The 11,968-nt window shown below is 36.0% G+C and overlaps 1 protein-coding gene across 1 annotated transcript; it reads left to right on the forward strand.

The window, feature by feature from the left end:
* Positions 1-484: 484 nt before the first annotated feature.
* On the forward strand, positions 485-10,679 carry LOC126732372 (1-aminocyclopropane-1-carboxylate oxidase homolog 6-like). Its single transcript, XM_050435170.1, has 2 exons — positions 485-1,475; positions 10,262-10,679. The coding sequence occupies exons 1-2, from the start codon at positions 615-617 to the stop codon at positions 10,514-10,516; spliced, it is 1,116 nt and encodes a 371-aa protein (XP_050291127.1). The 5' UTR covers positions 485-614; the 3' UTR covers positions 10,517-10,679.
* Positions 10,680-11,968: the final 1,289 nt, after the last annotated feature.

An 11,968-nucleotide genomic window follows, 5' to 3' on the forward strand; every position in this document is an offset into this window, starting at 1 on the left:
TAACTAATAATTTATCACATTAATTAATATCAAATATATTATATACCGACACCAACAAATTATTAACTGCAATTATATATGAATCATGCACGTTCTTTTTCAACCTTTTTTTCCATCCGATTAGATAAAAAATAAAATAAAATAATTCATTCAAAAAGTTACATATATAAAACAACATGTAGACGGGATTTAACAAGTGGTAGGCGAAGACTTGTCAACATATTTATGGCAAGCTATCACCGATTTTCAATGAGGCAATTACTGTTTTTTACGTACTATTGACAATCTGTCATGTGAACGTCAACTTTTTATTTATTATTCTTTTCTTTTCTTTTCTTTTTGGTTAAAAGGGATGAACGTTAGATTGCGGACACATATTTAAAACTGGAGAAGTGTCCATATCTTACGGCTCAGTGGTCTGTGGGCACTAGAGAAGAGGGATATGCATTAACTGCACCCGGATTTCCACACTACAAGGACAATAATAGTATTTTATTTTTATAAACGACACCAAGCAAGTAACTGCAGTCCATAAAAATCTGTGTCCGTAGCCTTGCTCAAGCACAGCCATTCAACCACAACCAGAACCATACACACACTTCATTGAGCATATCATGGCAGCTCCTGCTGATCATGCTACTCCCACCTATGACCGTATGAAAGAGGTTAAGGAATTCGACGAATCCAAGATTGGTGTCAAGGGCCTCGCTGAATCTGGCATCACCTCAATACCCCGTATGTTCATTCACTCACCTGAGGCTCTCTTAGACCTCAAAAAACCCAACTCTCAAACATGCACCAAAAAAACCATCCCTTTAATCGATCTTTCCCACTTCAACTCCCCCACTGAACGACACCAACTTGTGGAACAAATGAGAGATGCCACTTCCACATGGGGCTTCTTCCAAGTTATCAATCATGGGATTCCCAAATCAGTCCTAGACGAAACCATAAACGCAGTCAAAGCTTTCCATGACCAACCCCATGAGGTCAAGTCCAAACTCTATAACCGTGAAAAGGAGAGGCAAGGGGTTATGTACTCGAGCAACAATGACTTGTACAGAGCCAAAGCTGCTAGCTGGCATGACTCTCTCACGATTTGGATGGCCCCAGAGACAAGGCGTGCAAAGGAGGAGGATATTCCTGAGGTTTGTAGGAAAGAAATAGTTGCGTGGGAATCGCATTCAACAAAGGTGGCTGAGGCTTTGTTGGAGTTACTGTCTGAAGGGTTGGGTGTGGAGGCAGAGAGGTTTAAGGGTTTGGGGTTTTTGGAGGGCAAGTTGGTTGTGGGACACTGCTATCCCTACTGTCCACAGCCGGATCTGACGGTGGGAATCACATCTCACACAGATTCAGGGCTGACTGTGTTGTTGCAGAACCAGGTGGGCGGGTTGCAAGTCAAGCATGGCGACGAGTGGGTGGATGTGGAGCCCATCCCTGGAGCATTGACTGTCAACATTGGCGACTTCATACAGGTACAATAAACATGTTTTCTTATAGAAAAAACACCAAAAACAAAATTCAAATCAATTCACCTGATTAGATTGAAGCATCACTCAAAACTCAGATTTCATAACTCATTATTCAGTTCTTGTAATTTAAAACTCTACTTCATCTCATATTCTATTCTCTATTTTTTTTTTTATTATCTTAACTCAATCTCATTTGGCTTCAGTTTACAGCTTAAAATTAATCTTTTAACTCAAGATGATGGAGCCCGCCCATTTGGCTAAAAAATTTGGCTTCAGATTTCAACTTTGTGTATGTTTTGATTGCCCTGAAAAACAGCAGACGTGCACGTCTGCTTTTTTTATGTGGACCTCATATATTGTTTATAGTCCCACAAATACGGATTTTAGAAAAAAAAAATTTTGTATTTTTAATTTTTAATAATAAACAGTATCCAAAAGATATCCTTAAAAATTCATCTTTTAACTCAAAAAGATGGAGCCCACACATCTGCTTGGGTCCGAACGGTCTTCCCTTACCTGCAAACGTTCTTTCTCCAACTAAGAGTTGAGACAACCCTTTAGGAATAGAAGAGGCCAAACCCAGAGGCTAGCAGCCAACTTAAAACTTCCCCGCCTCCTACCACCACCAGCAAACCACAAATCAACCTATCAAAACCCTTAAAAACCTAACCTATAACAGAATAGCAGTGAAGATGATCACAAGGAAGCAAGAGCAGAGCATGAGACAGCAGAGCTTAATTTGAGTGAAGAACAAAGTGCTGCATAAACGACATCAGAACCATGAAGAAACGGCAAGTAGTTTTAGTGTCTGTATTAATACCCACACGTGGGAAAGTTAGTTTGCTGTATAAAGACACGTGTAGAAGTTAGTTAGTTGAGTTTGTTAGTCTCTGTTTTTCAGTTAGATCAGTTCCGTTACTTGGGTCAATCTATATATAATCTTGTACATTCATCTTTGTAATTAATGAAAAAGATAGATATTCTTCACTTTTCTGATATGGTATCAGAGCAAATTCCCAATTTTTAGGGTTTCTTTTTCTCTCAAATTTCTTTTCAATTTTCTCAGGAAAACACTCTGTTTTTTGAGAAAATTCCTTTTCTTTGTCATCAATGGCTTCCGCTGCCACAAACACAAATACAACTGGTTCAACTAATGGTTCTGTACCTGAAAATCCATCTCCTTCTTCACAAGATTCACCAATGGATGATCCCCTGTTCTTGCATCATGCTGAGAATCCAAGCTTAGTGTTAGTTACGTAGCCTTTAATTGGTGGAGAAAACTACTCAGCTTGGGCTCGAGCTGTGAGAAAGGCATTGCTCACCAAGAACAAACTGGGATTTATTGATGGGACTCTGACTCTCTCATCTCCATTGATTTCTACTCCTTCATCTGTGCAAGCATGGATTCGATGTGATAACATGGTTGGGACCTGGTTGACCAATTCAGTTTCTTCAAAGCTTCAAGCAAGCATTATATATGAAGATACTGCTCTGGAAATATGGACTGATTTGAAGAATCGTTTTGCACAGACCAATGGACCAATGGTATTCAATCTCCAAAAGGAAATTTCAGAATTACATCAAGGTGAGATGAGCATTACTGATTTCTTTACTCAGTTGAAAGTTTTTTGGGATCAGTTACAAAACCTTAGTCAATTTCCTTCTTGCTCTTGTGGAAAGTGTATGTGCAATATCAACAAAAGACTCAATGATTTACAAGGTAGAGAGTCTGTGATGAAGTTCTTAATGGGAGTAAATGAGTCTTTTTCTCAAGTTAGGTCTCAAGTGTTACTCATGGATCCTATTCCATCACTGAACAAGGTTTATTCCTTGATGATCCAAGAAGAGACTCAAAGGTCAATCCCTAATACACCAGTTGTTAAAGTAGATTCCACTGCTTTGGCTGCTAAAGTGTCCACTGATCAAGCCAATTATGTTGTTAATTCTGTTGGAAAAGGAAAAGATAGGCCGGTTTGTACCCATTGTGGCAAGACTGGTCACACTATGAACAAGTGCTACAGATTACATGGGTTTCCTCCAGGTTTTAAGTTCAAGAATAAGACTACTATGGCACATCAAGTCTCCTCAGGATCAAGCTCAAAATTTGTTTCACCAATGCATCAATTTTCTGCCTTCAGTCCTGAGCAGTGCCAACAGCTTTTAGCCTTGTTTAGTGCATCCAATCTTTCTTCTACAGCACCACCTCATATATCAGATGCCTCAATGGTCACAGCAACTCCTTCTTCCACTTCTGCTAATGTGGCAATGGCAGGTATGAACTTCTCTCATAGTGTTTTTGCTGCTCAAGTGGTAAATAGAAAGGCTTATGGTTGTAATACTTGGGTCTTGGACACTGGTGCAACTGATCATTTTGTATGCTCAGTGGATTTGCTAACTTCAATCACAGCTATTAGGCAATCTTTGGTCCAATTACCTAATGGGGAATCAGCTCAAGTAACTCACATTGGGACTGTTACTCTTTCTTCTTCCCTTGTTCTTAAGAATGTCCTTTGTGTTCCATCTTTTTCTTTTAATCTCTTGTCTATTAGTTCTTTAACTCATTCAGAATCATATTGTTGTGTTTTTCTGTCTGCTTATTGCTTCATTCAGGACCTTATTTCCTGGAAAACGATTGGGGTAGGCAAAGCACTTGATGGATTGTACCTGTTGCAGTCAAACAGCCTTCATCAATCCTCCAGCTCCTCTTTTGCTACCTTTCTATCAGCTCACAACCTCACTGATGCTTTTGGTCATTTCACTGCTGTTATTTCCACATCAGTCTCCTCTCAACCTTCATCTATTTGGCATGACAGGTTGGGGCACCCATCTGATGTCAAACTCAATAGTTTGTGTCATGTAATTCCTTCTTTAAAACCTTCTTGTAACAAAGGTTGTCAAATCTGTCCTATGGCAAAACTTAAGCAATTGCCCTTTCCTTTTCATAATAATATCAGTTCTTGTGCTTTTGACTTGATTCATATGGATGTATGGGGTCCCTACTCAACTCCAACTTTAGATGGCTTCAAATATTTTTTAACTATTGTGGATAATGCTACAAGAGCCACTTGGTTATTTTTAATGAAGTCTAAATCTGAAGTTAGGGAGTTATTTTCTTCTTTCTATACTATGATTCATACTCAATTTAGCCTTAAAATCAAAGCTGTTAGAACTGATAATGCCAAGGAGTTTAACATGTCTGACTTCTTCAATTCTCATGGAATTATACATCAAACCAGCTGTGTTTACACTCCACAACAGAATTCTGTTGTGGAAAGGAAACATCAGCATCTTCTTTGCATAGCTAGAGCTTTACAAATTCAATCCCAACTCCCTCTTCAGTTTTGGGGTGATTGTGTGTTACATGCTGCCTATCTTATCAATCGGCTTCCATCTCCTTTGCTACATGATAAAACTCCTTTTGAACTTCTTTTCCACAAAATTCCAGACTATTCTAATCTCAAAACTTTTGGTTGCCTATGTTTTGCATCCACCATTTCTCACACCAGATCCAAGTTTTCTCCAAGGGCAAGGAAGTGTGTCTTTCTTGGCTTTCCTTTCAATACTAAAGGTTTCAAAGTTTTTGATCTTGTCTCTCACACTATTTTTGTTTCTAGAGATGTCACATTTCATGAAAATGTGTTTCCTTTTGTTTCCAACTCAATTACTTCTGTCCAGCAGCCTTGTTTCATTCCTATGTCTAGTGTTCCAGCCATTAATCCTCTCTTTGATCCTTTAATTCAATCTAAGTCTAAATCTGCTCCTGCTGTACCTCTTGATCCCATCACTCATATTCATCATTCTATTGATGATGATCTACTTGATGAGGTTCCAGTTGAGCCCCCTGATCCTATTGTTGATCCTATCCCTCTTAGAAAGTCTTCTAGAGCTGTCAAACAACCCTCCTACCTACAAGCTTACCACTGCAACCAGGTCTCTTCTGTCATTGCTGCACCTACTTCCCAGTCAGGTACTTCTCATCCACTTTCCTCACATCTCTCTTATCAACACCTCTCTTCATCTTACAAATCCTTTTGTTGTTCCATTTCTTCTCTTGTTGAGCCTACCTATTATTATCAAGCTGCTTCTAATCCCAAATGGCAAGAGGCCATGACTGCCGAAATAGCTGCCCCTGAAGCAAATCACACATGGACTTTAATCCCTCTACCTGCTGGTAAGAAGCCTATAGGGTGTAAATGGGTGTATAAAATCAAGTTTAAGGCTGATGGTTCAGTTGAAAGGTACAAGGCAAGGCTCGTTGCTAAAGGTTTTACACAGAAAGAGGGTGTGGACTATTTTAAGACCTTCTCCCCAGTGGCCAAAATGGTTTCTATCAAAGTACTCCTTGCTGTGGCTGCCATAAAGGGCTGGTTCCTTAGTCAATTGGATGTGAACAATGCTTTTTTGCATGGTGATTTGGATGAGGAAGTTTATATGGCTCTTCCACAAGGGTTTCATAGCCAAGGGGAGGTAGTTTGTAAGCTGAATAAGTCCTTATATGGGCTAAAACAAGCATCTAGGCAATGGTTTGCCAAGTTTTCTGGCACTTTGTTGCAGCTTGGTTTTACTCAGTCCAAAGCTGACTATTCATTGTTTACTAGGAGGCAAGGTGATGTTTTCATGATGCTTTTGGTGTATGTGGATGATGTCTTAATAGCTTGTAATGATAAGGCTGAGATAGACAGATTCAAGGTTTTGTTGGATGATAGGTTCAAGCTCAAAGACTTAGGTGACTTAAAGTACTTTCTTGGATTGGAGGTTGCTAGATCAGCCAAGGGAATTGCCCTTTGTCAAAGGAAATACACTCTTGAGGTGCTTAATGATGCTGGTATGTTAGGGTGTAAACCAGCTAAGACCCCTATGGAACAAAGTCTCAAGTTAGGTCAATTGGAAGGAGAAGAGCTCAAAGATCCCAGCATCTACAGAAGACTAATTGGGAGATTATTATATCTGACCATCACAAGGCCAGACATCACTTTTGCTGTTCATAAGCTTAGCCAATACATGTCCAAACCAAGAAAACCACATTTAGATGCAGCCTATAGAATCTTACAGTACTTGAAGAATGAACCCGGGAAGGGTCTCTTATTTTCTTCCAAGACAGATTTACATTTGAAAGGTTTTGCAGATGCTGATTGGGCTTCATGTTGTGATACAAGGAAGTCAATAACAGGTTATAGCATTTTTATTGGAGATTCTTTGGTGTCTTGGAAATCAAAGAAGCAGTCCACAGTCTCCAGGTCCTCAGCAGAAGCAGAGTATAGAGCTATGGCAGTTGCAACATGTGAACTTGTGTGGATTTTGTACTTTCTAAAGGATATTGGAGTTAAACATGACAAAGAAGCATTGTTGTTCTGTGATAGCCAGGCAGCATTGCACATTGGTTCCAATCCCGTTTTTCATGAGAGAACCAAGCACATTGAAATAGACTGTCATGTAGTCAGGGATAAAGTTTTGGAAGGTGTCATCAAGCTTAATCATGTGAGGTCTCATTGTCAATTAGCAGATATGCTTACCAAAGCATTGGGGTACAATCAATTTTCCAATCTTGTTGACAAGATCGGGATGATGAATATACACACACCAGCTGCTCTTGAGGGGGAGTAACAGAATAGCAGTGAAGATGATCACAAGGAAGCAAGAGCAGAGCATGAGACAGCAGAGCTTAATTTGAGTGAAGAACAAAGTGCTGCATAAACGACATCAGAACCATGAAGAAACGGCAAGTAGTTTTAGTGTCTGTATTAATACCCACACGTGGGAAAGTTAGTTTGCTGTATAAAGACACGTGTAGAAGTTAGTTAGTTGAGTTTGTTAGTCTCTGTTTTTCAGTTAGATCAGTTCCGTTACTTGGGTCAATCTATATATAGTCTTGTACATTCATCTTTGTAATTAATGAAAAAGATAGATATTCTTCACTTTTCTGATAACCTAGCTACCACCGTTGTTTTCCATCCACACCTCACAAATCACAAAAAAATCAAACCTATCCACCATAGCAGATTCCTCTTACCACCAACACCTTCAACACCACAACAAATTACTCCATAAAACCCACAAACTCTAAATAAAGAAAGAAATAAAACCCACAAATGCAAATCACAACCCTAATCGGAGTCGTAAGAAAGAAAACAACAAGGTGAGAAAAGAAAGATAAAAAGCTAAGAGCAAAGAAATCTGGGTGAAGGAGAAAAAAAAAAAAAAAAAAAAGAAGGAGAAGAAGAAGTGTACAAACTGAAGAAAGAAAGAAAGAAGGAAAGGAAAGAAGAAAGAGAGTGTCGGCTTTGATGTGGACTTGACATTGAGTTGGGTCCTACATAACTCATAATTCATGACTCAAAAGTATCGAAAACTTGTTTTCAATTTTTATTACCCAAAACAGATTCACTCACACCATCAACACCACAACAAATTACCTCATAAAACCCATAAACTCGAAATAAAGAAATAAATAAAACCCACAAATGAAATTCACAACCCTAATCGGAGTTGTAAGAAAGAAAAAAAAAAAAGGTGAGAAAAGAAAGATAAAAAGCTGAGAGCAAAGAAATATGGGTGAAGGAGAAAGAAAGAAAGAAAAAAAAAAGGAAAAAAAAAAGAAGAAGTGTACAAACTGAAGAAAGAAAGAAAGAAAAAAAGAAAAGAAAAAAGAGTGTGTCTGCTTTGACATGGGGATAATTATTGGGTACTTTCGAAATATTAAATAATTTTCCTTGACGTGAACTTAACATTGAGTTGGGTCCCACATAACTCATAATTCATTACTCAAAAACATCAAAAACTTATTTTCAATTTTTATCCCTAACTCAGTATTTTGAGTTTTGAGCGATGAAAAAATAGTTATGGGAACAAAACTATGTGTACGTTTCGCTCCAAGTTAAAAGGTCAACTTATTTACTATTTAGCTTATTTATGTTATTATTTATGGATTTTACTGCACTTTTTGATACTATTCATGAATCTCACTGAACTATTTAAGCTAACTTTTACTTTTATCTACAGTACTTTTAGAAAAAAATTTCAATTTCAACAAAATAAGGGGTCCACAAATTTTGAGAATTGAATTATGGAAATTGAGTTTTGAGTGATGGTTTTGCCTAAACCAAACACCCCCTGAATTTCTAGACACAATATCTTTCACAATTTGGTACTTAATAAATTTATGTAAAATGAATAGAAATATTTTATACCACTTATAGTATTTCACTTTTATAATCCACCTATTGATGCCACTTTAATCCTACTAAACCTTATAAATAGATATGAAAGAATTATGAAATTTATATATATATATATATATATATAATTTGATAGTATAACGAAAATGGAACTCAAACTTGATTCTCATGATAAAAGAGAGTAGTATATTACTAAGCTATATAACTCTTGGCTTTAGTTTGTGAAAAATATTATCCCAATATTACTCAAAAGAAAAAAAAAATTTAATGACAAACACTTTCTCCTAATTTTCTCACAACTCATGTGACATGTCTATAATTAAAAAAAAAATCGTTTTACATATTTTGATAAGGACAAAATTAACAAGACTAAAATTTTGCTACAACTCCGCCAAATTAACATGACTACAATAAAAATATATTAAGTAGACTTGTAACCAATCTTTATCTGTATGATAAATGAATAATGTGAGAAAATTGTTTCAAAAAAAGTGTCACTATTGATTTTATATTAGTAAATCGATGTTTAAGTGAATGGCGTTTTGGCTTAATGGCTCTCATCCTTATTTGGTGGCTAATAATTGCCAATCCACCAACTAACAGATTATTGTTATTATTATTATAAAACTAATGAAGAGCATAAAAAATTGAAGTCACCCTGAAGTTTCCTCTCTCTCTCTCTCTCTCTCTCTCTCTCTCTCTCTCTCTCTCTCTCTCTCTCTCTCTCTATATATATATATATATATATATATATAAACTTGGGTGTATACCAAAATGGGGTACTAGACTATGTTTTATAAATGATTTAGGGTGTGTTTGGATACCACTTATTTTGCTGAAAATTGAAAACACTGTAGTAAAATAATTTTTAAATGTGTGAATAGTGCGTGAAACCCATTTTTAATGAAAGTTTTGTTGAAAAAAGAGGTTTGTAGGTCTCGTGAACAGTGCATGAGACCCACTGAAAAAGTCACTAGCCACAAAAACGTGCATAAAAAAAAAAAAAAAAACAAAAAAAACAAAACAAAACGCAGACGCAAATGCTAATAAGCCCAATCCAAATGGGTACTTAATAATAATAGTACTAATAATAATAATAAGAATCTCACGTCACTTAACTATCATAAGTTGTAACAATCATTTATAAGAAATAATGCTCCTATAATTTATGCTTGTGCTTATTGTATTTAAAGAGAGATTTTGATTTTAAATTTTAGTCTAAATGATTCGAATAATGTATGAAATGATAATTGTTTCTTCTACTGATGAAATTGATTGATGGATTTGAAATAAGTGAAAGATATTATTTCAAATCCATGAAATCGCAAATATTTGTATTTTTGCCAAATATCTAAAGTTTCAATAATCTTTTGTTGTTCAATTTATAATAAGAAATCGTTATTTCTCAACCAAAAAAAAAAAAAAATTGTTCATCAGTTTCCTTAATTTAAAATCGTCAAATTCAAACATCATTTAGAAGGTTGTGTGTATGTTATGTAATAAAAACACTTGCATCACTTGGTTTTTGTTGCATCATGTTTTTTGCACACATGTTAAAAAGTTTTCATAGTTCTCACTAATTTTATAATTTTTTATTTAATTATCTTTTAACAGATAATCTCTAATGATAATTATGTAAGTGTGGAGCATCGTGTTTTGGCTAAGGCATCTAAAGAGCCTCGTATATCAGTTGTGGCATTTTTTAACGTGGGGACTCAAGCTGATTCTGATTACTTTCGACCACTGCCAGAATTATTATCACCCAATAAACCAGCTCTTTACCGCAAATTCACAGTGCCAGAATTCACTGAAAGTTTTTTCAGCAAAGGATTGGATAGCAAGTCTTTCATACAGAAAGTTAGACTGTGAAATAAAAATACTTAGAGGAATGGTAAAGTCCATATATATGATATATTTTGCATATTTATGTACCTGTGTGAATGGAATGGAGCCACCCATTCCTTGCTCAAGAAAGTACTTTGCTTGAGGCATAATAAATAAGGCAAACTCAAGTGCCCTGCTTTAAGCTAAATTGTTTTCTATATAATTTATGCTAAATAATCTTTTAGCATATAATTTGTTTCACAATTTTTTTGTTTTTGTTTTTTTATCTTTTTTCTCAAACCAAATTTTCAACCTGAGTCGTTCCTCTTCAAAATAAGAAAACTACAAGGATCCACAATAACTATCCAATTAACTAGAAGCACCCAAAAATATAATGGGTTCCAAAATGGACCATTTACCCCACTTCTTTATTTTCCCCTATTTTCTGCTTTAGGATCTCTAGATGGGCTTTTAACTGAAAACTGCAACTCACTTTATGAAGAAAATTATTCATAGTTAGAGGATAAAGAAATTTAAGAAATCATCAATTAGAAGTGGAACAGCCAAATGTCAGATTCATTTTGTCTAAGAAAAGTACCCATTGGGATATTGTCATATAAATTTAATTTTTTTCAACATTTTCACCTGCTTTACAACTTGATCACACTAATGGAACAAAGGCATACGAAAAGCTCACCAAAAAATGAATATACAGCATTAAGTTCAAGAAATAATTAATAGATCTACAACACACTTTGGGGTTTAATCTCCGCCTACACCAAAAATCGATTGGTGTCTTGGTCTAATAATAAAGAACTTTCACCAAAAGCGGATGTCATAGGTTGAAACGCTCTAAAAAAAAAAAAAATTTATTTCTCCCCTCTTCCTGTGTGTGTGTTAAATACTTAGTATTTTCAAAAGAAAAAATAGTGGGTTAATCCCACATTGGAAAATGGATGTGAATTAAAGAGATTTAACGTCTGTACTGTGTATCTAAGAGTTAGGCCCTTTTAGATATACACAATTGTTAGTTTCTTTAAAACCTTCTCCCATCTCCCGTGTGTGTGTTAAATGCTTAGTATTCTAAACAAAATAAATAAATAATCTGTTCTTTTAGCCTTGAGTAATTTGGATAGCCAACTCCCAGCATTAGCTTATGGTGGTCTCCGGCCTTGCAGTGGATTGGCCCACCGCTGCAGCCTCCAACTTGGGCCTCACGATTTTGGTTATACTCGGCCCCACTCCGGTTTCCACTAGGAGGGTTCCTATTTGGACCTCCACAAATTGCTATTTCTTCAATTTGTCGCTGGTGCTGCTTTTTTTTTTTTTCTTTTTTCTTTTTTTTTCCTTTGTATGGAACACCTGTGATGATTCATACTTGGTCAGGTTACATGATCTAAAAATAAAGCATGGTTCAACATATTATAAGACTAGCAAGAGAGCTCTCACATATGTTTGATAAGCAGAAAACAAATAGATTATGGAAAACAATTTTTA

This window comes from Quercus robur, chromosome 6, assembly GCF_932294415.1.
Source record: "Quercus robur chromosome 6, dhQueRobu3.1, whole genome shotgun sequence".
Taxonomy (NCBI): Eukaryota; Viridiplantae; Streptophyta; class Magnoliopsida; order Fagales; family Fagaceae; genus Quercus; species Quercus robur.

Coding starts and splice junctions, on each gene's coding strand:
- LOC126732372 (XM_050435170.1), top strand. CDS start 615: ATGGCAGCTCCTGCTGATCATGCTACTCCCACCTATGACCGTATGAAA. Junction 1,476..10,261: donor ACATTGGCGACTTCATACAG/GTACAATAAACA, acceptor ATCTTTTAACAG/ATAATCTCTAATGATAATTA.